The 27,646-nt window shown below is 41.8% G+C and overlaps 1 protein-coding gene across 1 annotated transcript; it reads right to left on the reverse strand.

The window, feature by feature from the left end:
- Nucleotides 1-181: 181 nt before the first annotated feature.
- On the reverse strand, nucleotides 182-22,581 carry col8a2 (collagen type VIII alpha 2 chain). The gene is made up of 3 exons (XM_014470889.2): nucleotides 22,528-22,581; nucleotides 8,504-8,692; nucleotides 182-6,736 (listed from the first exon to the last, which is right to left on the reverse strand). Exons 2-3 carry the CDS (start codon nucleotides 8,664-8,666, stop codon nucleotides 4,842-4,844), a joined length of 2,058 nt encoding a protein of 685 aa, XP_014326375.1. The 5' UTR covers nucleotides 8,667-8,692; nucleotides 22,528-22,581; the 3' UTR covers nucleotides 182-4,841.
- Between the last annotated feature and the right edge of the window lie 5,065 nt (nucleotides 22,582-27,646).

The raw sequence follows: 27,646 nt of genomic DNA on the forward strand, positions 1-27,646 counted from the left end.
ATCTGCTCCGTAACAAGTGTTGTTCATTCACACAAGTTAATCTCAGTGTATTAGAATATCGCTTAAAAGTTAACTTATTTCAGTAATTCAAATTAAAAACTAAAATACTCCTATATTATATAAAATGATTACACACACACAAAGAGATGTATTTCAAGGCATGAGACAAGAGTACACAAGGTTTTCTTTCTCTATTTTTATTGATGTGTTATCAATACAATCAAGTACTGTAGATTTTGTATAAGCAGACAAACATTTTCAATCAAAAGGAGTGCATTTTATACCCATATTCTATTGCAGAGTGCAAGCAATAGTCATGTATAACAACAACAACAAAAACATACACTACTACATTGTACGTGACACGTAAGAAAATAAACGTTCACAAGTAATCCTTCACAAACAACTCTAGAATGCTAGCTACATGTTACAAAGGCTATTAACTAGTCAATGCTATTAAATACCATTTGTATGTTCTAGGCTTCGGTGGTCAGTTTTGGCATCTCTATTAAATTATCAGTAATGTATAAATACATCTCCATTAATTTCATGTGCAAATGGGAATGGCCGTTTGTGTTTACTGAAAATAAAAACAAACAAATATCCCTTAAAGAACCGAAGCAAAACTGTTGGGATTCTTTTTTTTTTTTTTTTCGTTTTTCTTTTTTGTTGTTTAATATAGACAAAAAGGAAAACAAGTTCAAATATATAATTTGCGTTTTAGGATCTCACTGACACTTGTTAAATGATTTGCACACAATGCAAACTCAGCAAGCAAGTGACATTGTCTGTAAAAAACTTAAGGAAAGAGAGCAGTAAGCACGTGTGACTCTCATCAGCGCTTCTTTTGTTCAAAACTAAAAGATGAGTTCGAAAGAACAAAACACACACACACACACACAAACACACAAAGAAAAAACATACAGCACAAAACAAGTCTTAGAATGTGATACAGAACCGTACTGAATGATACACAAGCAGTTGTTGGTGTGCTCATGCTATGTGAAGGAAAGGGTAAGTGCATTGTGTTGGTATAAAATACTGATTAGGCACCATCCTCGCAGTGCTATTCTAGAGCAACTTAAAGGGTTACTGTTTAGTGACAGCATTCTGGATCAATTATGGGGGGAGAAAATCTGTCTAACAGCACACATTCCTTTTAATTGCAGATCTCAAAGTTTGGCACAAAGATCATCTCCATTACCTAAGGTGTAAAGCTGTTTTCTTTCACTGTAACAAGTGTTTGGGCAACGTAAGCAGATTCTGTTGGATTTCAGAGAAATAAAAGAGCAGACTTGGGCTTTTCTCTTTAACTCAGTGTTCTGCAAAAGTATCACTCGAACCTTTCCACGTTTCATGCTGGAACCACAAAATCCAATATATTGAAGGTGGAATTCAATGTGTAAGATCATCAGAGAGTACGGGACAGCCGCGAAGACGACAACGGCCCACCTAAAGTGACAGGTCGCAGACATAGAGAGGATTAGTCAAAGAAACAGCCAGGAAGTCCATGGTAACTCTGGAGGAGCTGCAGAGATCCACAGATCAGGTGCAAGAATCCTTTTGACAGGACATGTACTGGCCTTGCAGTCCACAAAAAAAGTTCTTGAAAAAGAAAGCCACAAGAAGTATTAGTACAGACTGCAACAAGCCGAGCAGGGAGGAGACGGCAGTATAACGCTTTGGAGATGCCTTCTTTAAGACCCATTTTTAATGTAGAAGCTGTGGCAACACTTGAAAGTCGACGTTCGCAGACACAGAGCTTCAATTTCTTGATGTGCAAAAAGCTGGTAGAGGATCCCTAGTGTGAATGAAATAATCGCTGTGAAAGGTGGTTCTGCAAAGTATTTCATCTGGAGCGGTGAACATAAATCCTTACTATAAAATACACTGCAGGTTTTGGTGACGGTACCAAATGTGTAAAAGTTCAAGGCGTGAATACTTTTGCAAGGCACTGCAAATATGACAAATTTTGCCCCGGCTGGGCACTGTGTGTTTTCGCCTGCTAACAGCTACTGAAATCGGCACATCTCAAAAACTGTTTACTTTTCTTGTTTGACTTGGTTCAGCTCAGAGTTTGCAGCAAGCCGTGATTCCTTTTGCATGAGTCAAAACGTAGAAAAACAGCAAATTCAGTGTTAATCATGAATGCTCCTCGATATTACCATCAGTATCTCGTTTCAGCTTGGGCTGTTTTCCATGTCACATGAATCATCTATTTCAGTAGCTATTTCTCTTTCTCCTCTCAGCAGAGACTCGTGATGTAAAACCTCCTGTGGAATTCCTGCCAAAACCCAGAGGGAGCTGAAGCATTCTGATGTTCCGATTCTCAAGCGTTCTTGAGGAGCATTAATGAAATCATAGCGTTTCCAAAGACTTTGTAAGCTTGTTCAAGTTTATTATTATGTTCGTTGAAATATTCATGTCCTGACTTTTGAACGGGACAACATGACACAGCCAAAAAAAAACAACCCACCACACACATACACCCACACAGTTATTGACCGGAAGATCTTCAATGTTTCATCCAGCAGTAGTGAGTAAACACAGAGCTCTTACCTCGGACCTGCTGCCTCTTCTAGAAATAAACTGGGGGTTTGTTAAATGTTACACAGCCTGTGTTTCACAACTGGTGAACTTCTGCTGGTCCCTTTTCTTATTTGCTTAGAAAATCCTTATTTATTCAGACTTCTGGACGTACATCACAAGTTGTTGGCACGGCTGGTAAACGTACATAATAATAAATACTCCTCTTACGGATGAAATAATTTGGAAAAAATCCAACCTTCAACTTAACCGGATTTTGTTCAGAGGGGTTAAGAAAAACCCTGTACATAAATAATTGTCTTTAATCTCACCAATGCCAAACCATACAGGGACAATATTGCCATAGTTTGCAATTGTAAGTCGATCAGACTCTGTAGAAGCTTATGTTTTTAGAACTCCACGACCTCCCGTTTACATGTGGTGCAGATTTGATGGGACAAAGCGGGCAGTTATAAAAATGTAAAAGACAACAGAAGAAGCCATTAATTTGAGACAGATGCATCTTAATCTTTATAACATAGGAAATGGAAACAGAATCTCCAAGGTTAGCAAGGCTCCAAAACAGCGGTGTCCAAAGTGCGGCCCGGGGGCCATTTGGAGCCCTTGGAAAAGAGTTGTGCAAATTTAGAAAGCCAGGACAGGTGGTTGATGGAGATGGAGATGTTTTTTTATTTTCAATCTGGGGAAAATTATTTCCGACAAATTAAAATCTTGGAATCAATCTTGGAACAATGGAAATGTTCTCTTGCCTCCTTATTAATTGCATAGTAAATAGAACTGCACCTATACAATGACGCACAAATATGACATTTAATAGTTTATTAAACTCGGCTAAGTACGGGAAATATTTTCAAGAAACGATTGGCACAAATCCTATTGTTATTGTTGATAATAGCCAATGGGGTTCTCTATTTTTCCAGCAAAGCTCAAAAGAATCGGCAAATTGGATACCCTTTCTTTTAATTAGCCAGCTGTGCCTCTATATGATTCATTTATTGTTGAAGAGGTAAAAAAATATATTACAACATAGTTTTTCTTATTTTAGCTTGTAAGGAATTTCTTTACTAAAAGGTGACTCTTTTTCCTTCTAGCAAATAAGCATGATCAATCTAAAGAACGATATTTTTTTTTTCTATATAACCCAGTTTACAGTGTTAAGCCTCTGTACATATGTTTACTAGAAGTGCCAAAAATCACAGATGGCATAGTCACAGGCATTTTGTTTGAAATTTATCAGCATCTCCGGTTCTGGAGTACACTCAAGCTTTTACCATTTTCACATATTTGTTTTCTCTAATAAGAAGAACGGGACATTTCTGGCATTGTGTTTTGAACTGGTAAGTGATGTAGAATTATTCATTTATAGGATATCCTTCTGAATCAGATGTATGAAAGATTGAGTATTGGGGAAAACAAAATCTCTGGTGCAATAAAACAGTGCAAATGGGGAAAAAAAATCAATCTAAGCTAATCTAACAGTAGACAGACTTTACTGTCCATTTGCAGATGCTTTTGTTATACATTTCTTACTGCATGTAAATACAAACTCTATTCACATCCTAATTTGTCTCAAAATACAAAAAAACACAGAGAAACTTAATAGCACCCAATAGGTTCATATACCAACAAATAATAAAGTATAAATTTCTCTATAGAAATTTAGAAGTTGGGCAAAATAAAAGTGTTGGAGGACCAAATGCCTTGATTTCTTTTCACAGAACAAACTGTGATCTTGTGTTGAAGTGTTACTCTTTGTGCAGGGTTTTTTTTTTTTCTTCAAATAATTATTTAAATTACACACACAGAAGCGACTGCTGCCGGGAAACATGTCTCCCTCCTGCCCCACGTTTTGGTGACCATATTGTCTGACAGTATGTGCAGTCACACGGGAAGGTCTGTTACTCACTCATTACGTGTAAGGCACTTACAAGTCTAAATCCAACAGACAAAAGCGATACTGATGACAAGGTTCAAATAATAGCAAAATATGACAATATAATAATTAAAATAATATAGGCTAAAAACATCACAAAATATAACCCAAAACATACATTTGAAGGACATTAAAAGAACACAGTATAACAATCCTTCCCCTGCCTTTTTACATTTCATATAGAATTCACAATTTGTTTTTTCAGACAGACTGTTGGAGGTGAAAGAAATAATGTGATTGTAATATTTTTTTTTAATATGTTATGGGTTTTCTTTTGTTTCTATTATGGCTGCAGGTGTCTTGGGTAATGCTGATCTGAGTCACAAATATAGGAACTTTTTTGAAGAAGAAGAAGAAAAGGTTATGTGGGACAGAGCAGGAATCCTGAAAAGGAGGAGTGGATGTACTCGGTAGAGTAAAGGCCGTTTGCTTGATCTGAGGGCATTTGAACCCATACCTCGTCACCTTCTTTAAGCTCTAGGACTGCACTGCCAGATGCTTGGTCCATGTAGCCTTTCTTGTATTCATCATAGGTATAAGTGGCTGGCACATTGTTCTTGTACAAAGCCACCCACAGGCTAGTTCCCTTCACGTGCATGTGGTACGCAAAGTAGTAGACGCCAGATAAAGGAGCGGTGAAGATGCCAGTAGAAGTGCTGTAAGCATTTTGTCCATTATACAGGGTCCTATCAAATTTGATTGGCAGAGAGGAAGGTGGGAATGGTGTGGTGAGAATAGCAGTGAACGCTGGCGCTAGTGAGGCAGAGAGAACTTGAGTGTATGCAGGACCCTTCCTGTCCCCAGGTACTTCTTCCCCACCCAGTCCTGCATCAGTGCCCCCTGCAGCAACAGTTTGGCCATTTCCTGGAGGGCCAGGAGGTCCAGGAGGACCCGGTGGACCAGTCATACCATTAAGCCCAGAAGACCCTGGTTTTCCTGGTGGACCTTGTGGACCCATTGCTCCCTTGTCACCCAGTTTGCCTAACCCTGGAGGCCCTGGAAGTCCAGCTTCTCCCCGTGGTCCAGGGGCACCCTGTGGGCCCATAGGACCCATAGGCCCTTGGAGACCGGGAATTCCAGACTGGCCTCTGGCTCCTGGAGTCCCTATAAAGCCTACCTCACCTTTAGGCCCTGGAGAACCTGTCAACCCTGGATTCCCAGGTTGGCCAATTTGCCCTGACTCACCTTTAGGGCCTGGTTTACCAATAGGACCATTAGGTCCAGAGATGCCCTTTTCCCCTGGGAAACCAGGTCGCCCAGAGATACCACTGGGGCCTTGGTCACCTTTGAGTCCAGGCAGTCCTGGGGGTCCCTTGGGTCCTAGCTCTCCCTTCAGCCCTGGCATTCCATGTTTTCCTGGAAGTCCCATTGGACCTTGAATGCCTTGTGGTCCTGGTTGTCCATCAAGACCTGGCACCCCAATTGGACCAATGATTCCTTGTTCTCCCTTGTCCCCAGGGACACCTGGAAATCCACCATGACCCTTTTCTCCTTTTGGCCCATTTAGACCAGGTTTTCCATAGCCGGGTGCGCCAGGATTTCCAGGATTTCCTCGAGTCCCTTGTTCACCTTTAGGACCCACAGGACCTGGTGTTCCTGGATGTCCATCTAGACCAGGCTTCCCCAACCCAGCTGGCCCAGGAAGACCTTGTAGACCTGGTGGCCCAGGCTGTCCTGGTTCTCCTAGTTTTCCTGGCAATCCTTCATCACCTTTAAATCCAGGCGGTCCTGGTAAACCTTTCTGTCCTGGTTTGCCAATACCTGGAAAACCAGGGGGTCCTGTACTGCCTTTTAGACCTGGTGGGCCCCTGATACCTGGAATTCCTGGTTTCCCATTACCATTCTCACCCTTAAGTCCACGTTCACCTGGTTGGCCAGAAATACCTTTTAATCCTGGCTCACCCCGAGCTCCAGGCGGACCTCTGATACCTGGGAGTCCAGGCTTTCCATTCAGTGATAAACCAGCAGGGCCTGGGACACCAGGGGGCCCAGGAAGTCCACGGGGTCCTGGCTCACCACGAGGTCCAACCTCTCCATTAACTCCTGGCATTCCATTCGGCCCAATCTTTCCTGGAAGACCTGGGAGTCCAGGCTTACCAATTCCTGTAAACCCTGGAGGTCCCTGAGGCCCTGGTTGTCCAGTGAGACCTGGTTTTCCCAGTCCAGGCTTTCCTGGTAATCCTGGTGGCCCAGCAGGGCCTCTTGGTCCAGGTTTCCCTTGAGGACCTGGTTCCCCTTTCATCATAGGTGGCATATCTAAAAAACAAGAATCAAGTAGTTAGAGTAATCATTGCTTTCCCTCTTTTTATTTTGCAAAGAACTAAAGCCATTTAAGTTATTCCACAGTGTAATCCTGTTTGCAGCTCTCTTTTACAGTATTTTTATCATACTAATATTGTTCTTACAATAACTGTTTTAGATGTCACACATCTGCTGACACCATGTCACGATGTTAACATTAAATTAAGTATTTTAAACAATCTTTTTATTGTTTTCTTTTTCATACATATGCAACAACTGACAAGATATAGATTCATTAATATAATATGAATAAATTAATTACAAACAAATTAAGGAATAATATTTGGGATACATGAGCACAATTCATATAAAGATGCAGAAGCCTAAATAGGAACATTAAATTTCAGATATAAAATCAGAAAGGACCTTTTCGATTGAGGATTTGACTTTAGATTGTTGAAGTGCCTTTCAGTACAACAGTCTCTAGAGCTTTAGCTCTGATATTCAACATTTAACTTAGAGCTTTTACTCCCCTCTGCTGGTACTGCATAAGTCTTGAAGTCATTTGTACTTTTGAAATAGGAAACATGAAATCAAACACATTTTACTAGAAAGTATACCAAAAAACATACTGACAGTAATTTACCAAAGGCTGTTAAGCAAAAGCATTGGCCATTCAGAAATTGCTTTCTATATGCACTCAGTGTTTATGGTGACAAAGTTTTGTTCAGTCATTCTATTTCTTTATTGATGAATTAAAAAGGAAATTCTAATTTGCAATGTTTATTTGATTAATTAATCTATTTTTTTGAAATACTTTTTAAAATGAATTAACATAATATGGGACATTTAAGATCCGACCTAATTTCTAAGTCTTACCTTTCATTTTGCTACATGGTACAGAAGACGATTCTTTTGTTTATTTGCGTTCTTTAGAATTTAATGAGCATTATTTTTTATGAAAGACACTTTAATTCAAGAAATGTCTTTTTCTCTTTCAGCACGTTCATTTGTTTTGAAAGTCTGCATGTTTGTGAGTCAGGTGACAGTGTAGCGACGTAGTGAGGACTCTTGACCACTGAGTGGCAGTATAATCATACATCCTATTTGAACCATTCATCAAAGAGCAGTGTTTAGTTCTCAGGTCTGAGCTCACTATTTACGGAAAAAAGGAATCCCTGTGGTCTTGTTGACGCTCTTGACAGATCTTTGAAGTTTCAACAGGAGAGTTAGGTGCTAAACGTCACCATCAAACAGTCTCCCCATCTCACTCATCTTTTTTTTTAACACCCTTTTATGTACTTACATTTGCTTTAAAAACTGGGCCTCTGATTACACTCGCCACCTCTCACATGATCCAGAACTGGTCAGGTACACTTTAAGTCCGATAGTATGCATTTGTTGTACAGTGATGGTTACCACCCATCCCCTCACCTCTATTCTCCTTCCCCTGAGTGTTTTTTTAAGTAATTTATTTTCTTTCCTGGAAAATATGTGATTAAAAACATTGAAGTAACGGCATCCAGATGGTGTGAGGAACAACTAGCCCCGCTCACTCACTTCAACTAACATTTGGCAATCGGACCTTTAATAGGCCCCTACTGAGCAATGCCAGATTCCAGAGGAGGGATATTTGTGTACGTTGAACATAGGTTTCAAATATTAGGTCTATTTACAGAAAGAGAATAGACCTATTAGGCTGCAGAACGGCTGTGTGGTCTGTTCCTCCGTGTGGTTTGCAGAACGTGAAAACAAATGATAGTGGAAAGAGGGATTACTTACCAACATAATGTCCCTTGCCCTCTCGAAACGGAGGCCCAACAGGTCCTTTCATCATGGGCTGCATGTACTTCACATGAGGGATGGGGGGGTAACCTCCAGCAAAAGCACGGCCCCCAAGCATCAGCAGCAAGCAGACAGGAGCCAACAGCATGGTCACCGGCATCCCCAGCTTCTCATACACACAAAGATCTGTAGGTGAGAGAGAAAGACAAGTTGAAAACTCGTTCTGGTATAAAGGCTTTCATCTATGAGCTTCAATGAACCTTTTTCAACTCTCTTCCATTGATAAATATTCATAATTTTTTATTTTTAAGTATTACAAATTTCTAAAGTGCATCATACTGCTAAAGTATTTGCTCACTCCTTCAAGTCATTGAATTTGTGTCTAATCACATCCATACTCCCCAATGTGAAAAATCAGACTGCTTCTGCAAACATTTATGAAAGAATGACTTGCTCTTAGGAGCTAATGTGAATTACAGTATGTTTAGGTAACAGGGCGCCACCTGGCAACAAGCCAAGTTCTAACAATGTACAATTTTACATAAAATCTGAATCAGAAGAAATATCTAGTGAATTATTGTTTTATGGTTAGAAAGGCCTGGTAGATTACATTTTCATGAGGTCTTAGAAGGGTGAGCAGACTTTGAAGATGATAAGAAACAACTACTACTAGTCACTATAATTAGGTTATGCTTGATATTGTTTCTGATCAAGAGTAAAATTCTGACTGGCCCTTCAAAACTGGTCATTTATGCTATGTTTACTCAAGACTTCTGTCTGGAATCTTTTCGGATGTTGACTGGTGAAAAGTTCCATGTTTAGACAGCATCGCTAAGACATTTAATCTGTTGTTGTTAAAGCCTAAGGCACCAATTGGCACTGTGATTTCAGCATGTTGTCGAAGCAAGCATGTGCTTTGGCTACCTTAGCTTCCACCTCACTAACTTCTACCTCATATAGAAAACGGTAACCCATTTCCAATGAACCAAGTGTTCATGCAACACATACATATTCCGTATCAAATGTTATGTTAGACTGAACAGGTTAAGTAGCATATGCAACACAATGCAATCCGCCATTGTTTTACTTGAGTTTGTTCTTGCATACATAGAACAAACTGCAGCCGTGTGTTCTGTGCACGTGTGCTTTCACGTCTGCGGAGTTCTTCACGCCTCCGCGGGGGTGTTCCCGAAAACTCCCACTCAGAGCGGGCTTCAAAAAGTGCCGGTGTCAGAGAGTCCAATCACTGGAGACGTGTAAACGAGTGGCTTGATCTCAACAAAAATGTTTTGGTTTCACTGAAAACCAGCTCTGTGTAAATGTGGCATTGGATAGTAGTAATAACATGCCTGGAAACACATTGCAAAAAACTGGATAACTGGGTCAATAAGAGGTCAGAAAATAAGAAAGTTTGGTAAACTACTAGTAAAAACCACTTTAAAAGATCGCAATATAATCTGGGTCATTGGAAAATAGATGCCGTGAAATGAGTGGTGGCTGTGGAGCCTTATATCATGACTGCCATGTTTCTAATTCCCTAAGTTTCAAACTCAAATATATTTACACAGACTTCTTTCCATTCAGTATGTAGCTTACGTTAACAGCAGCATGCTTTTATTTTTATTTTTCTAACTGAACCGGCAACAGGGACAACTTTAGATCTTAATGATCTTAGGCATCCACAGTATGCCTTTCTGTCAACTCAAATTAACCTCAGGTAAAGACGGCCACATTGCCTTTGGCCAAATATTTTTACAGCCATGGCCCTATGTTAACAGGAAAACCACCTGAGGACACTTGGCATGTTTTTGGTCCTAAAAAACATGCAATATTAAGTGCGCGCAACTGGATTCAACCTGCAAAACCAAGATGCATTCCAAATCCAACTCTACCCCCAAGCTTTTAAGCCCTATTTGGGATAAAGAGTTAGGTTTTTAATGATTTGGAATGCAAAATGTATTTTGAGGCTCAGACTAACTGCATATAAATGCCAACCATATCACCACTTTATTAGGCAAGGAAATTCTGTAAATGTGGTTAATTTTTATTGCATAGCAAACATTTTTACATAGAGGTTTATTGAGGCAATTAGCACGCAGCTGTGCTGTACTTTTACAGCGCTGTATAACAAGTTTGCAAAAGACAGGTGATGAATATTTGAGTGGAAAAGACAAAATTAAGCAGAAACACAGAGCGTTCTAACATGTTTTAGTGAAGGTACGCAGCAAATACAATAAACCAAATAATTGCCTTGCATAAAGGGTTCATTAAGTACTGCTGGAAACGACACGAGGAAAAATAATGCTAACAGGAAGTCGTCCATCCATCCATCCATTTTCTAACACTCTTGTCCCTAGTGGGGTCGAGAGGGGTGCTGGTGCCCATCTCCAGTTAACGTTCCGAGTGAGGTTCACCATGGACAGGTCACAGGAAGTCGTGACAGTCAAAAATTAAAGTTTGACACATATAATTTGACTCACCAAACATGTGACGGAAGGTGCTCAGATCATATTAGACCCAAATTAAATACTCCAGTCAATATGCAAAATGCTACGTGTACAAGAAAACTAACAATGAACATCTCACTCAACGCACCGTCCCCACTTTGAAACATGGTGGTGGCAGCATCGTGATCTGAGGATTTCTAAACTTGCCGCTGGGATGGAAGTCTGTCTTCCACTGGGATAATAGCACTCAACACTCTGTCAGAGCTACAACAAAATGATTTAGATCAAATTGTGTACTCACGTCTTACAATGGCCCAGTCAAAGCCCAGGGCTAAGTCCAAATCGGTATGTGTTGTAAAATTTTTACAAGACTATCCTTTAAGAGTTTTCTTTGCAAAAATAATGCGGAAAACATATTTTTAAAGATGATCCTCTACCTTCGTTGTTCTTCTACATAAAGTCCCAATCAAAACACACTGAGTTTTACAGTTGTAATGTGACAAAATGTGAAAAAGTTCCACTCATACAAATAAATATTTCACACCACTCTATATTTGTCACCGCATTCCTCTACGGTATACATGCATGTCAGTACATGTGTGTGCAGTAGCAGCATCAAGTTTCTCTTTCTATGAAATTGGGTAATTTATAGAGGGAAGAAGGATCTTTCTGTCCTCAAGTAATTGTGAGACGGTTACTTCCACAGCGTTTGCGGTTGTCATTTGCTTGTTTTCCTCTCAGCACGAGAGAGAAAAGTTTGCGCAATGAACGTCTGCGCCGAGGCGCAGCGTTCATATGAATATAAGTTGACATCTTCTAATTTGACAATTACATCTCATTACACAAAATGGTTAATTGGCAACAGGATTGGAAGTAATTTGGGAATTCATGGCACGCTTTAAATCACAAGCACTTAGAAAATGAGGTGCGTTCATTGGCACCACATGTGCTGAGATTAGCCTGAAGTCTGCGATTTCTTTTGGGAACTAAAGCTAGATAGCCCAAATTCTTGATTTACGGCCATTTACCAAAGAATTCCTTTAGCTGTATATTTGAGATTCATCATAAATATCTGTAACTCGTGTTTGTTTATGCATTTTGGAGACTACAGATCTTCACTCGAAAGAAACATGAGGAATGCAAAGAAAGAGATGTTAAGAAAAATAAATAGGAGAAGGCAGACAGTATTAGTGAGACAGTGTTTGGTGGCTGGCCGACTTTCTGGCTGGCTGGCAAGGAAGCTTGTCTGGTGTGGGGGCCTGTGGTTTCAGCGCAAATGCGCAGCAATTTAAGAGGCAGGTCTGAATGCCCGCTGTTTTACAAGGAAAAGAGTTGAAATCTAGAGAGAAACAGCATCTTCAAACCTTATAGACAAAGAAAAATTTCAATGCATTGAAATGTTCTGGAAAAAAAACTATGTTAAAAAATATTAGTGTTTTTTTCTGTACCAAACCACTTGTGTTACAACATTGGCATCAGTTTTTTTTTTTTTGATAATTCGTTGTTTTCATTCATTTTGTTCATCTGAGGTGTAGGAACTTCCTGTTTCCCTGGGTTAGAAATATGACTCTAACTCATGAAAATGTCTTGATAAGAGCCATTGATTTATATTTTTGCCCAGTGGTGGTTCTTATATAAACAGTGCAGTGGGCGAGACCCACCTTCAGCCAATCTCTAAACAATCCAAAATTACAGGAGGCCATTTCTAATGCTGCTCTTGGCAACTGCCTATATGGCCAATAGCCAAAAGCTCAACTGGCAATTGACAGCAAACCTTCACCTCAGCCCAAAATGTATTTTTTAAAATCCTTCCTCCCACCATCTATGACCAGTAACAGCCTGCTGAAGATAAACATCCCTACAGCATGGTATTAAAACATTTTCTATTTGAGAAGTTGCGTTCAGGGTGACGTCCAATGTTGTTTCATGCTGTTTAAAGTGTTTCGTATATTGGTTATAGAGATCAGCAGTCTGTTAATTAATATGTTGCACTGGATTTTGTTTTGTATCAGAGTGAAGGGGACGAAATAGAAATGATCACCTAACAACTCTGTTGGTTTGTCACATAAAATCCAAATAAAACACATTGGGGCTTGTCACTGTAACATGAGAAAGTATGAATAAGTTCAAGAGATATTTACTTCAGTATGTGAAAAAAACCAAACTGTCACAGTGTAGTCCAAAATATTGAAGTAGACCATAAAAGGTTGAAGATAAACCTCTACTTGTTCAGTAAACCTCACAGACCTATATCTAGAAACCACCTGACATTGACGTGATGCCTGCAGTTATCACCTTTCATGAACATGAGTTATGCGGCTCTGGTGCAATGTCTTAAAAAACGCAGGAGGGCTGCAACAACTACCGAAGCATGAGCGGCAGCTTCCAAACCGTAATTTAGCAGCACCTCAAGAGGACTGAGCTGACACGCCAGAGAGACACAGACAACCCCAACGACTGAAGCCAAGCACTCACTGCGCCATCTACCCACTAATGAAATGAACAGCGGCGGAGAGGTTTGACCCAAGGAGCAGGGCCTACGTTTACCCCCTAAGCCGTACATGTGCCGGTCCAGACTGCCAGACGTTTCCCAAACCACGTGCCACAGAGAGATCACAGATAAACCCAAGCGTGAGGATCTGGCATCACAGTCAGGAAGAGGAGGTGCTTGTTTTGCGGTGAAAATACGAGCCTGCACTAGCGGACGGAACGGCACCTCAACGTTGTACGTTGCGTGAGGTCAACTTTTACAAAACGACAGAATACAACAATCGGGTCGAGCGGTGCTTGAATAGTTTTGGTTCCAACCACAGACCTCGGAGAGAACCAAACTTTAATTCTGACAAAACTTTGAGCTGATTCATCCAATTCTGATAAACCTCAGCCACAGCGGTGACCATAATGAATTCTCACTCAACCATGAACCCACACGGCTGGCAGGCGGCTTCTCAACCACCGCCACCTTCTTTCACCAAACTTTCCCCCTCTTTGCAAATATCTAAAGCAAACCAAGAGAGGCGGACGGAGCCGTTTTCACACGCATAAAGAGCACTGGCTCAGTCTAGACATAACAGCATTTACAGGTTCTAAATATTTTCACTAAGAAGGCAAGCACACGTGCACGATGCCAAGAAAAGCCTTTAAACTTAAAAAGGGGCTCAAACGTCTGCTGGCACGAACACATGAAATTACCGCTTCTGGAGGATGTTTACTCAGCTGTTTTATCTTGTAGAAAAGAAAATCCCAGACATGACACAAACGTGTTTTTTTTTTCTCTATCAGCCAAACATTCTGTCTTTTAAAAACATGTCTTAAAAAGATCTTTGAATTTTAAATTAATTGCTTTTTTAGGCTCAAGTGTAGAAACTTGAAGAATAACATAACTAGTCATTTGACACGTATCTTTTGGCTTTTGTGGCAGCTTAAATGGTATGAGATATGGCTTTTACCATAAAAAATAAATAAAACATATTCAATCTGCAGTATATCATATGAATATCTCACACAAAAGATACGATAGCATATTAACACCACATAAAAATGTTCATATCTGTAAATTACAACTTCAAAGTATTTCTCCTCCATGGGCTGCCACCTTATCGTGGTGGAGGGGTTTGAGTGTCCCAATGATCCTAGGAGCTATGCTGTCTGGGGCTTCATGCCCCTGGTAGGGTCACCCAAGGCAGACAGGTCCTAGGTGAGGGACCAGACAAAGAGCAGCCCGAAGACCCCTTATGATGGACAAGAACTTTGGACTTGGTGTTCCCTCGCCCGGACGCGGGTCACCGGGGCCCCACTCTGGAGCCAGGCCTGGAGGGGGGGCACGATGGCGAGCGTCTGGTGGCCGGGCTTTTACCCATGGAGCCCGGCCGGGCTCAGCCCGAAGAGGAAACATGGGCCCCCCCTCCCATGGGCCCACCACCCGTGGGAGGGGCCAAAGGGGTCGGGTGCAGTGTGGGATGGGTGGCAGCAGAGGGAGGGGACCCTGGCGGTCCGATCCTCGGTTGCAGAAACTGGCTCTTGGGACGTGGAATGTCACCTCTCTGGTGGGGAAGGAGCCGGAGCTAGTGCGTGAGGTCGAGAGGTTCCGGCTAGAAATAGTCGGTCTCACCTCGACGCACGGCTCTGGTTCTGGAACCAGTCTCCTTGAGAGGGGCTGGACATACTTCCACTCTGGAGTTGCCCAAGGTGAGAGGCGTCGGGCAGGAGTGGGCATACTTGTTGCTCCCCATCTCGGCGCCTGTACGTTGGGGTTTACCCCGGTGAACGAGAGGGTAGCATCCCTCCGCCTACGGGTGGGGGGACGGGTTCTGACTGTCGTTTGTGCTTACGGGCCGAACGACAGTTCAGATTACCCACCCTTTTTGGAGTCCTTAGAGAGTGGAGAGTGCTCCTCCTGGGGACTCCCTTGTTCTGCTGGGGGACTTCAACGCTCACGTGGGCAATGACAGTGAGACCTGGAGGGGCGTGGTTGGGAGGAACGGCCCGCCCGACCTGAACTCGAGCGGTGTTCTGTTGCTGGACTTCTGTGCTCGCCATGGATTGTCCATAACGAACACCATGTTCAAGCATAAGGGTGTCCATATGTGCACTTGGCACCAGGACACCCTAGGCCGCAGTTCGATGATCGACTTTGTCATCGTTTCATCGGATCTGCGGCCGTATGTCTTGGACACTCGGGTGAAGAGAGGTGCGGAGCTGTCCACTGACCACTACCTGGTGGTGAGTTGGCTCCGGTGGTGGGGGCGAAAGCCGGTCAGACCTGGCAGGCCCAAACGTGTTGTGAGGGTCTGCTGGGAACGTCTGGCGGAATCCCCTGTGAGACGGAGCTTTAACTCCCATCTCCGGCAAAACTTCGAACACGTCCCGGGGGAGGTGGGGGACATGGAGTCCGAGTGGACCGTGTTCCGTGCCTCCATCGTCGAGGCGGCCGATCGGAGCTGTGGCCGCAAGGTTGTCGGTGCCTGTCGCGGCGGCAACCCTCGAACCCGCTGGTGGACACCTTCGGTGAGGGATGCCGTCAGGCTGAAGAAGGAGTCCTATCGGGCCTTTTTGGCCTGTGGGACTCCGGAAGCAGCTGATGGGTACCGGCGGGCGAAGCGGCATGCGGCTCGGGCGGTTGCTGAGGCAAAAACTCGGGCGTGGGAGGAGTTTGGAGAGGCCATGGAGAAAGACTTCCATACGGCTTCGAGGCGATTCTGGTCCACCATCCAGCGTCTCAGGGGGGGGAAGCGGTGCAGCACCAACACTGTTTATAGTGGGGATGGTGTGCTGCTGACCTCTACTCGGGACGTTGTGGGCCGGTGGGCGGAGTACTTCGAAGACCTCCTCAATCCCACCAACATGCCTTCCACTGAGGAAGCGGAGCCTGGGGACTCTGGGTTGGGCTCTCCAATCTCTGGGGACGAGGTCACCGAGGTGGTTAAAAAGCTCCTCGGTGGCAGGGCCCCGGGGGTGGATGAGATCCGCCCGGAGTTCCTTAAGGCTCTGGATGTTGTGGGGTTGTGTTGGTTGACGCGACTCTGCAATGTCGCATGGACATCGGGGGCAGTTCCCCTGGATTGGCAGACTGGGGTGGTGGTCCCCCTGTTCAAAAAGGGGGACCGGAGGGTGTGCTCCAATTATAGAGGGGTCACACTCTTAAGCCTCCCTGGCAAGGTCTATTCAGGGGTCCTGGAGAGGAGGGTCCGTCGGATAGTCGAACCTCGGATCCAGGAAGAGCAGTGTGGTTTTCGTCCTGGTCGTGGAACACTGGACCAGCTCTACACCCTCGGCAGGGTCCTGGAGGGTGCATGGGAGTTCGCCCAACCAGTCTACATGTGTTTTGTGGACTTGGAGAAGGCGTTCGACCGTGTCCCTCGGGGAGCCCTGTGGGGGGTTCTCCGGGAGTATGGGGTACCGGGCCCTTTGATACGGGCTGTCAGGTCCCTGTATGACCGGTGTCAGAGTCTGGTCCGCATTGCCGGCAGTAAGTCGGGCTCGTTTCCGGTGAGAGTTGGACTCCGCCAGGGCTGCCCTTTGTCACCGATTCTGTTCATCACTTTCCTGGACAGAATTTCTAGGCGCAGCCAAGGTGTTGAGGGGGTCCGATTTGGTGGCCTTAGGATCTCATCTCTGCTTTTCGCAGACGATGTGGTCCTTTTGGCTTCATCAGATCGTGATCTGCAGCTCTCGCTGGAGCGGTTCGCAGCCGAGTGTGAAGCGGCCGGGATGGGGATCAGTGCCTCCAAATCCGAGGCCATGGTCTTGAGCCGGAAAAGGGTAGTGTGCCTCCTCCGGGTCAGGGGGGGTGTCCTGCCCCAAGTGGAGGAGTTTAAGTATCTCGGGATCTTGTTCACGAATGGGGGAAGAAGGGAGCGGGAGATCGACAGGCGGATTGGCGCAGCGTCTGCTGTCAAGCGGGCGCTGTACCGGTCCGTCGTGGTGAAGAGAGAGCTGAGCCAAAAAGCGAAGCTCTCGATTTACCGGTCGATCTACGTTCCCACCCTCATCTATGGTCATGAGCTTTGGGTCATGACCGAAAGAACGAGATCGCGGATACAAGCGGCCGAAATGGGTTTTCTCCGTAGGGTGGCTGGGCTCTCCCTTAGAGATAGGGTGAGAAGCTCAGTCATCCGGGAGGGACTCAGAGTAGAGCCGCTGCTCCTTCACATCGAGAGGAGCCAGTTGAGGTGGCTCGGGCATCTGGTCAGGATGCCTCCTGGACGCCTCCCTGGTGAGGTGTTCCGGGCACGTCCCACCGGGAGGAGGCCCCGGGGAAGACCCAGGACACGCTGGAGGGACTATGTCTCTCGGCTGGCCTGGGAACGCCTCGGGATTCCCCCGGAGGAGCTAGAAGAAGTGGCTGGGGAGAGGGAAGTCTGGGCCTCCCTTCTGAAGCTGCTACCCCCGCGACCCGACCTCGGATAAGCGGAAGAAGATGGATGGATGGATGGATGGATGGAAGTATTTCATTGGTATAAAGCAGTACTCTGCAACCTGCAGCTATGCAGGGTCTAATTAATTAGACCCTGCAAAATGGCTCTTAACACCATAGGTGAAAAGATAAACATAAAGGTAACAAAAATACATAGTCTTAGCTGTTTTTCATGCGTTCTCATGCGACATCTGCATAGCATTTCCACAACAGAATGGAACAAATGGTTTACGTCATACCAAAGGTGCACATTTGTGTTAAATAATTTGGTAAATCCCTTCAGAGGTCACGTAATTAGTAAATAGAGTTGATAAATGCAGTTTGTCTGTGAAGATAGAAAATTCCTATGTGGACAAACTGTCCAATCTGACTAGGGTTACGGAAGAACAGGAAAAAATTCAGCCTGTATGTACAAAGCTTGTCGAGACTTAAGCCAAAACACGTTCAACTGTTCAGCAGTGAAAGGTGGTTCTGTCTAAATACAAATGCAATTTTTTTTAGAATTTCATTTGAAAAGGATTTGAAAAGCAAAGTTTGATTTTCCTTCTCTTTCACCAAGATGTTGGACTTGTGTTGGCCTATCATATCATGTCTTAGTAAAATGCATCCATTTTTGTGGTTGAGATATGACAAAATGTGTAAAAAGTTAAATACTTGCGAAGCACTGTACATTTTGCAGAAAAGCATCTTGTTCTAGATCGTTTCCACTTTGAATTCCAACCATAAAATTGCAACTGGTTTAAAACCCCCAGGCTGCTTGCTGGCCATACCATCAAGCTGACGTGTCTGAATTACACTTTTGCAACATTATGGTCTGCGGTGGGATGCACATTTCATTCCTTAAAAAACAAAAAAATAACTTTGTCATCACCAAACCTAGTTTTGAATGATGAATAATTGCATTTTGTAGAAATAATGAATGTCGTCTCTCTTTGGAATGAATTGAAATTTGCAATTTAGAACCAACTTTTTCTTATTGATCATCTGTCAGATATGTGATTTTCATTTCTTCAAAATAGATGCTAATTATGAGACCAGTTTAGTTTTGCTTTTTATGGAAATCAGCCTTCAGTACAATTATTTTTCTAACCCGGTTTTCTTTTCGTTTGCCCGTCTCTGTACACACTTGTTCCATTTTCTTTCAACATCCTTCTGTGCTCTACCTGTAAATAAACTGCAATGTACATAAACACATCTGAACCTACACAAACTGCATCATTCGCCAATGATTTCAAGAGATCTTCAAAATGTGAATACTTTCACGTCCTAACAAATTCTACGCACACGACAAGTGCTGCGTGAACACCTGTTAGCACATGAAGAAATAGAAATGATCTTTGCAACCATAGAAATTCAGACGTAAAACACTTCATAATCAGCCACTTTCAAATACTGATCGACACAAACTGAAATGTGAAACTGTCTTTTCTATTTAATAGAATGATTACATATTCGAAAGCTTTAATATTAAAACTGCTCAATATCAGGAGATCATATTTTGTCAATAATAATAGTTTGTTGACATTTTTCGTAGCTTCATAGAAGTAATTTATTTTAAACTGCGTAGCATACATTGCTACTTCTTTCCTGAGATCCATCTCCGATTGGTCGATCAGAGCTTCATGATAACTCCTTCCCTGAATATTGTTTTTTTTTTTCAAAGTGCCTTGAAATTAGTTTGTGTATCATGTCATTTGCCTCTGTAATAAAGAATTTCGATCATTTATGGAAATAAGTAGCCATAGCAACTAAATGTCTGCAGTAAGTTAAATGAACTGTGTGTGATCTTTGTTTTTCAGATGATATGTTTTCTCCTATTTCAATCACTTATATTTCTGATGGACAACTCAGATGGGATATGACAGAAGATGAGACGAGTCGAATGAAAATATATCTCAGCTACCTAGTGCAAGTCGATATCAATTTTTTTAGTCAATATCACATAGCCACATTTCTTTACATGAAGTTGTGAGTAGATTAAATATCCGTTATATTAAGTCATTAGTTGCAGCACAAAATGTTATCATAGTAGATGCAAATTAAAGGTGAATTAATCTTGTGGCAGTCAGCTCTGCTTTTACCTGAAAGACTTGTGTATTTAAAAAAAAGCAATAATATGATAAACAGAAAGGAGAAAAGTCTAGAACTTGAAAACTGAGTATTTTGAGGTTTATTTGGCGTCTGCCTCATTTCAATGAGGTAATTCTTCCCTCAGCCTGATGAGCACTTGGAGGTGTCAGATCGTGGCCTATTATTTGAGCTGTGGTCACAAGTCCCTGTGTCTTTGAATCCACTGCACACTTCTCCACATTATAAAATAATCACCAGAGAAACAGACTGACCATAACACGACCATGATTGCGTGCAAAGGTGGCCAAAAATCTGCATGCATAATGTGAAATTAACATCTGTTATTTTAGGTGGCAGTGGTAAATTTCAGGTTTTGTTTGGTTGCTGTTCAGGAAAATTATTATTTTTTTCTCTCTGCCAGCAAAAAAAAAAAAAAAAATCTCCTGCCTAAAGCGGTTTTGTTTCCCTTAAATCATTAGTTAAGTAAACTGGAGTAAAAGTAAGGCATATTGTAAAGCAAACTGAAGTAGGATATGTCATAGGGAACATTAAAAAGCTCCTTTTTGCTTTTCTGAGACTGTCCTCTGTTCCAAAAACAGTTCCATGGGTGGTTCATTCATTCCAAGATGACTTTAATGACTTGCAATAACATTCAAAGCATATGAAACCGCTTTGTTTTTTTGTTCTTTTTTCCTTACCTTTTTCAATTATTTTTGAAATATTAGGTTTTAATCCCATCCAAGTAGCTTTATTACCTAAATCTAACAAGATTTAGGTAAGTCTGTTCTCGGTTTGTGGGCGTGCGCAGGCGTGTGTGTGCGTGTGTGTGTGTATGCTGGGATGCCACCAAGGCAACCAACCAACCAGAACAATATCCAATGTCTGCTTCAAGATATGCCAAAACTAGCCTTGGATATCAAATAGTCTCAGAGCTCATGCTTATTTGCTCTGGCAGAATGTGTCTGTCAAAATTCATCATCAGATATTTTTTTCTTTTACACGCTCGATTTTAAGTCACATGCCGTGTTTAGTCTGATTGGATGAAGGTCGGTGTTCTGACATCCAGAGGGGTTTTGATAGGAAAATCAAAAGGGAACTAGGATGATTTCAGAGCAACTCAGATATGTCTGGGAATGTCAGGTTGTGCCAAATTAAGCACAAATTCCACGTAGGTTTTAACTTTAGCCAATCAGACGTTAATAAAACAACTTTACTCTCAGGTGTAGAGTAAAAGTGCAATGTGTTAGGCTTTCTTATGTTGAACCAAAACACTACTTTTTGACATTCCTAAATGCCAAAAGCAATTTTGACAAAATTAGTCATTTAAACCAAAATTACCAGGGTTTATTCAAGGTTTAATTTTATATACGTACTACATTTTATTTAAGTTATACATATGTAACTTAAGAGTGTATGTTTCACAAGATTTTCTTAATTTTCTCACATTTAAACCCATGTAGCCTAAACTCAAGTGTGACAGCAGTCTTGCAATAGCAGCCTGCTAATGGCATTCGATTCCATATACCTGCTTCTGCAGCTCACATCGATTCGGACTATAAACACCTAACACCCAGTAAAAAGGGTAAAATGAGTAGAACCAAGTGACTTCAAAGAGATAGCACATGTGGACCATCCTCATGTTTTTCTGTCGTTTAGCAGGCGAGAAATAGACAAAGGTCAAGAGACATTCAAAGAAGTATGAGCTCATGTCAATTGATTGAGTAGTAAAACTGTAAGAAAACGAGAGGAGTAAAGTGTATAAAATGATGAAAGTTTGCAGAAAGAGAAAAGATGGGAGAAGGTCAAATTCAAGGTTGTTATTTGCTCGATGACTTCATTAGATGGAACATGCTGTTAGTACCACTGGGAGTAAATTTGAGTGCAGAACCAGACATGCTAATAATTAAATAAGGGCTGATGCACTGTGCAGATGAAAGTTTTTGAGCACAGGATGAAAGGTGAAGCAGTCAAAGTAAGGCAGAATTACTGACACAATACCGGATCTCTGGGGTCTCACACATGTTACATGTTACACAATTACATGTTTCAGGCCAGTAAAAAGGCATCCAGTTCATTGCATTCGCCTGACTGATATCTGTCGCATTGCCAGTTCATGCTCTGTCATCTCAACTTTTCTGCAGATTGAGTTTGCGCGGCGTGGAAAGTTACCCCTGGTCCAGCGGGTTCGCAATATGCACAACAAGAAGGAGGATTGTGACTGAGAAAAACAAAAAAAAAGCAAGAGTCTCCAGGTAAACGCAGACATCTGCAGATTTCCTCCTGCCCCAGCAGTGCACCTCAACTCTATACAAGCCCCTGATTAGGTAATCGAGAGAAAATAGTAGAAAAATAATCTTATAAAGGCCTCTGTGCTTAAACCTTTCCAAGGCAATAAATATTCTGCCTTTCATTGACTCAAGAGTCACCACCAAACTTTCACAGGCACAAAAACTGACATTAAGTTCTCTTTGTTGTTTTTTCTCGTCCAGTGAAAAATAAGAAGTTGATGCATTGATGCAGACTTATGTCTGGACGACTTTGTTATGAAGGGAGTTGTGTGTTAGAGAGCACTGAGGAGATGACCTCACCTCACCAGTGGGAAAACTTCAAGGGCATCCAGGAATCCGATCTCCTGTAAATCAGTATGATTGCCTTCTCGTCGTGCCATACAGGTCTCCTCTGGCAAATTCAGGGCCTTTCCACCCCGAGTCCCCTCTCCAATTTCCTCCTCTCTCTTCTTTAAGCGTCCTGCTCTCCACACACAGCCCATTGCTGGTGTGAATGCTCCTATTGTGTGCTGCCAAAAAGGGCAACACTTGGCGATTCTGTTCCTGCAGTTAACTTAGATGTACCGGCAAAAAGGTGGAGAGGGAAGAACTTAGAAGAGCAGAAGGGGAAAGAATGTGTACATCAGCTCATTTAAATTCTTCAACGTATGACATAGAAGTAAAAGGCAAGATTGTGTTTTCCAAATCACTCCAAAACAGAGATTTTGGCCACTTATTTTGTAAAAGTATGAACTAATAAGAGACTGAATAACTCTCCTACAACTGGTCAAGAAAGATTTTAATATTTGCTAAATCGCTTCAGTGTAGTTTACTTGAAACAGAAATTTGAATTTTCTAGAAACACTTCTTGAACAAACTTTTAGTTCCAAAAAGGCAACACACATTAGGTAAGTATGGCAACTCCTAATATACATACATGCCCCTGCAATCCACACTACAGTGTTTTGTATTGAGTCAGGAAAGAGAAGGAAAATATCAAAAATGATGACCTCTATTCCATAAAATAGTTGAATCTGTAAAATGCTGGTGTGTTATCATTTCTAGCATACCCTGAACAAGCCCACAGAATTGTTGTGACAGAAATGTAATAAGTCAGAAACGCAATTCTGATTGCTTTTTTCAGCATTTAATGTAAAAAGAAGCAAAACGTGCACATGTTGCTGTCATGGCAATATAATATTTACCTGGATTCATAGCTCAGGCTATGAATGTTTTATACAGAACTGTTCTTGTTATCAACTGGCAGACAGTACAGACATCATGTTGTCTGATCCGGACCCATAAAATCAGTTTTCCACAGAACAGACCAGAAAATATAACAAGCCAACATGTGACAGGAGCTCATACAACATTTTTATAGAGCGCATCATTTTAATCTTACTTTACCCAAAAGTAATGAATTCATTTATGAATCATGGACTTTTAATCATGGGCTCTAGTTGTGATGAACACATAATTTTGAAACAAGCTGTCATGTAAACTGTCCACAGTTCTCACCAAATGGAGAAACTGGAATAACAGTTTTGCATTGTGTCTTAGTTATTCAATAACTTTGAAATGGTCAAAGTCCATGTGGGAGTGGAGCATGTGGGTGTAATTAAGAATGTGTGTGCAGAAGGTGAGACATGTTCTAGAGGGCTAACAATAACACACTGTCAATTGTTCCACACTCTCTTTTTTTTTTTTTTTTTTTGCTAGGACTGGGAAACAATTTTAAGCTGCACTAGAGCTGGGACAAATATCCAAGTAGGAAAAACAAAGTTAAAATCACTAGTAGTCTGCATCTGTCCAAGTTTATGCTCCATGAAAACACTGAGCTTGGTGCCTGAAGCTTAAGTGTAAAGCATTTAATGATGTTTAAAGGAAGACCTGAGCATTAGCTGGAGTAGGGAAAATTATAAAGGAGACATGAAATCATTGCAAGACATTGAACAAAAAAAAAGAAAGAAACAGATGGAAAGAGGAGAATAAAAGCTTTAGATCTTTATCTCCTCGTCGATCCACTTAATATGCATCCTCTGCCAATCATTTCCCATGCTCACTCGACTTGCTGATAAAACAGTTTTCCACGCAGATGCACACATTGAACACATGCAGCCACTGTTGGTTGGCAGCACAACACAGAGGAAGGACTATTTTTCTGTCCAAAATGGAGAAAAGGAGACATAGAAGAGAGATTAAAATTTAATAAGGAGCAGGAAATCTCGGTTAAATCCCCCCCGAAAGAGTCGAAATGCCTCTGTGCTAAAGGCTACTGTGCTGCAGCCTGAACGCTTCAACATGGGCCCCTCTGGCACTGACACTACACTGAGTCATTCTGTTATATTACATTTCTAATTGGCAATTTTGAGAAGTCTAGGATGTGTGGTAGCAAAATATTTAATATAACAAAAATGATATAGTATTACCTCTGGGTTGTCATTTAAGTAAGAGGCTTTAAAAAATGCCACTGAAGGGAACAACTGACTTAATTGAACAGAAATGGTACATTAAACTGCCACTTATTTTCAAAGGCTCATAAACAAGATATGGACATACTGTATAATGATAGTTTTGCAAAAGAGTTGTGCCACAAAGAAGAATTAAGCAAAATCATCCCAAATGTCTTTTCTATTTCACTTCAAAGGTCTCAGACTTAAAATTGCTCTGATCTGTACTTCTGTATGGTTGTAAATAGATAGAACCTCACCATGTCATTGTGTTGTGGTGCAAGTTAATCTTATATTACACCCCAATCTCTAGATCTATCTATAATTGTTAATCTTGGCCAAAACCTGCCACATCAGCTAAATAGGTTTACAGAAAGAATCACAATTTGCACAGAAACATAAAGATTGTTCCTGGAGGCCCAAACTATAGTTTGTCTGTAAAAAAAAAAAGATTCTAGATTAAAGTCAGGTGGCTAAAAGTATTAAAATTGTTGTGATAAATGCACTCATACAGTGAGAAAATAAGAAGCAGATAAATATAAAATACCATCCATCCATCCATCCATCCATCCATCCATCCATCCATCCATCCATCCATCCATCCATCCATCCATCATACCTATTTTATTCTATCAGATGGAAAACAATGTGGAAATTGAAAGGGAAAGGTAAAGATGTTTACATAAAAACATAACTAAGCTTGACATTCAACAACTTTTTACATGTTATATATAAAGGATATGAAAATATGTTTTTTAACAAAGTAGAAAATATGACTGGCTCACCTAAGATAGCTATAAAAAAGTGATGGCAATACTTTGGGGGATTTTACCCCAAGTCACTGCCTACAAATCCCCATACATACAACACACAACTTTAAAGGAGAAAGAAACCAATTTCTATCTTTTTCTTCATTCTTGACAGCTGTGCCATAGGTAAACTTTGAAACTGCAACAAGTCTTAAGACTGTGTGTAGATATACAACAACACAGGCAGTGATGGCCAATGTGTGTTCAGAAGTGGTGAAACCCAACATTGAAACAAAAGCAAAATTACAGGCCCAAGGCTTCACCAGCTGCTTTCCACAAACTGCGAACTGTAGATAGTTAAATATCTATAGTTTTATACAGATAATAGGTGTATTTATTTCAAAAGCACTAATAATATCAGCCACCTTGAGCAGCTGGTCATGAATGATTGTGATTCTGTAGCAAAAGATAAAAAGCAAACAAGTATGACCTGCCAACGGTGAAACAAGACGAATGTGTTGCCTTTTCTCCTTTCATGTCTTGTACCAAATGTGCATTGTTAACCAGACACACAGAGTACTTTGCTACACAAAAGCACGCAAGGTAGATTCTCTTGAGATTATGACTTTGTAAATATTAAAAGAATCCAGCTGCCATGAAAGGCGTCCATAAATCTAGGAGATAAGTCAGAGAACTGGGCCGTTGGAAGTGATCTCTTAAGGCAATCCCTTGAGTTCTACGGTGCACTTTACAAATATTGCTTTGCATACGTGCATTGAAATCAGCTATAGCAGCACATCCATCTAAAGGTTAAGGTCAAAGCACAGAAGTTCATCTGGAGTCAGGACAGGGGTTCTTCAGTCCGTATCCTTGATTTGTGTCTGTGAGCTCTGGAGCGTTGGGGGAAGATAATGTTCGTTCAAGAAAACCCCTTGCTCCCTCATCCCTTTTAATTTCAGCTGGATGTTCATTAGATAATTTGGATCCAACTTAAGGCCCATTAACAATTCACTGGCCCTTGTTTGATTGATCACTCACTTAAATCTCCAGCCGCTGCCAGCAGAAAAGAACACACAAAGCACCTCATACCCTGACACGCATGCATGCCTTTCACTCAGACCACCAGCGTGCAGCACATTGCTTCCTCCGACTGTGGTCTGTGCCCAGGCCCACCCCACCCATCGGGATCAATGCGAGCCTTTATTAGCTGCTGGCTGAGTCGGCTCGCTGTGTAAGGAGACCCCGCCAGTTCTGGCCTCACGCCTCCCAGGATCCACTGCTGGGCTGTAAAAACATAGCCCAGTGTCTGTGAGAGGATGATTGCATAGTTTTGCAGAAGTTATGTCTGCATTGTGTTGTAAATGTGATGTGAATGTAAAAAAAAAAAAAAAAAAGAGGTTTTATCTCCAAAAACAGGAATTTCCTGGTGTTTGACCTCGTCGATTTTAATGGCTGCAATGTCCTGGAAAAAAAAGAGAAAAAAAAAAGCAATCCAGTGTCGGTGGCGCGAGCATGCGATGAGTGAAAGTTTTACATCTTCCCCAGTCATAACCATTCTGCTTTTTTAACATGAAACACATAAAAAAAAGGCTATTTTGCTGCTGAAATATACACACTGGGCCATGTAAGAGCTGTGAGAAAACCAGTTGATGTGTCCCTCGGGCGCTGTCTGCAGTGAGCACAAGTCTGGTCCGATGAAGGCTGTAAAAGCCACCAAAGAGCACAACAGGTCAGAGCACGCAGCTTTGGGAGCTCTGGGTAGCGTCAGGCACTCACGACAAGTGAAGTAGAACTGGGATATTACCCAGTTCTACTTCATATGAGTATGTAAGACACGTTGTCTGAATCAACTTGTGATTTTATGCTGAGTTGTGGCCTTAATTCACTGTACATGTGTGCCTGCAAGAGCTACATTTACGCTTCACGTGGGTTTTTTTTTTATGGCGCAACTGTACAGAGCGCCCGTCACAATTATTGGAACATCTGGAAAAGGTGTATAAAATACCTCAAATTCATTAGTTTTAAATATGAGTATTATAAATAATATTGTAATACCAACAAATTGACAGCCAAAAAGCTCTTAGCTACCATTCAATAGATCAGGGATGTCAAATCATTTGCATCTTCAAGATCCCAAATGTCCTCAAAGGTCCGGTTGTGGCTGAATGTATTGATAAAACTATACATTAATAATTGTCAAAAATACTTATAAATAACTCTCTCTGCATTTGATGAGTACTT

Source organism: Xiphophorus maculatus, chromosome 13 (genome assembly GCF_002775205.1).
Source record: "Xiphophorus maculatus strain JP 163 A chromosome 13, X_maculatus-5.0-male, whole genome shotgun sequence".
Taxonomy (NCBI): Eukaryota; Metazoa; Chordata; class Actinopteri; order Cyprinodontiformes; family Poeciliidae; genus Xiphophorus; species Xiphophorus maculatus.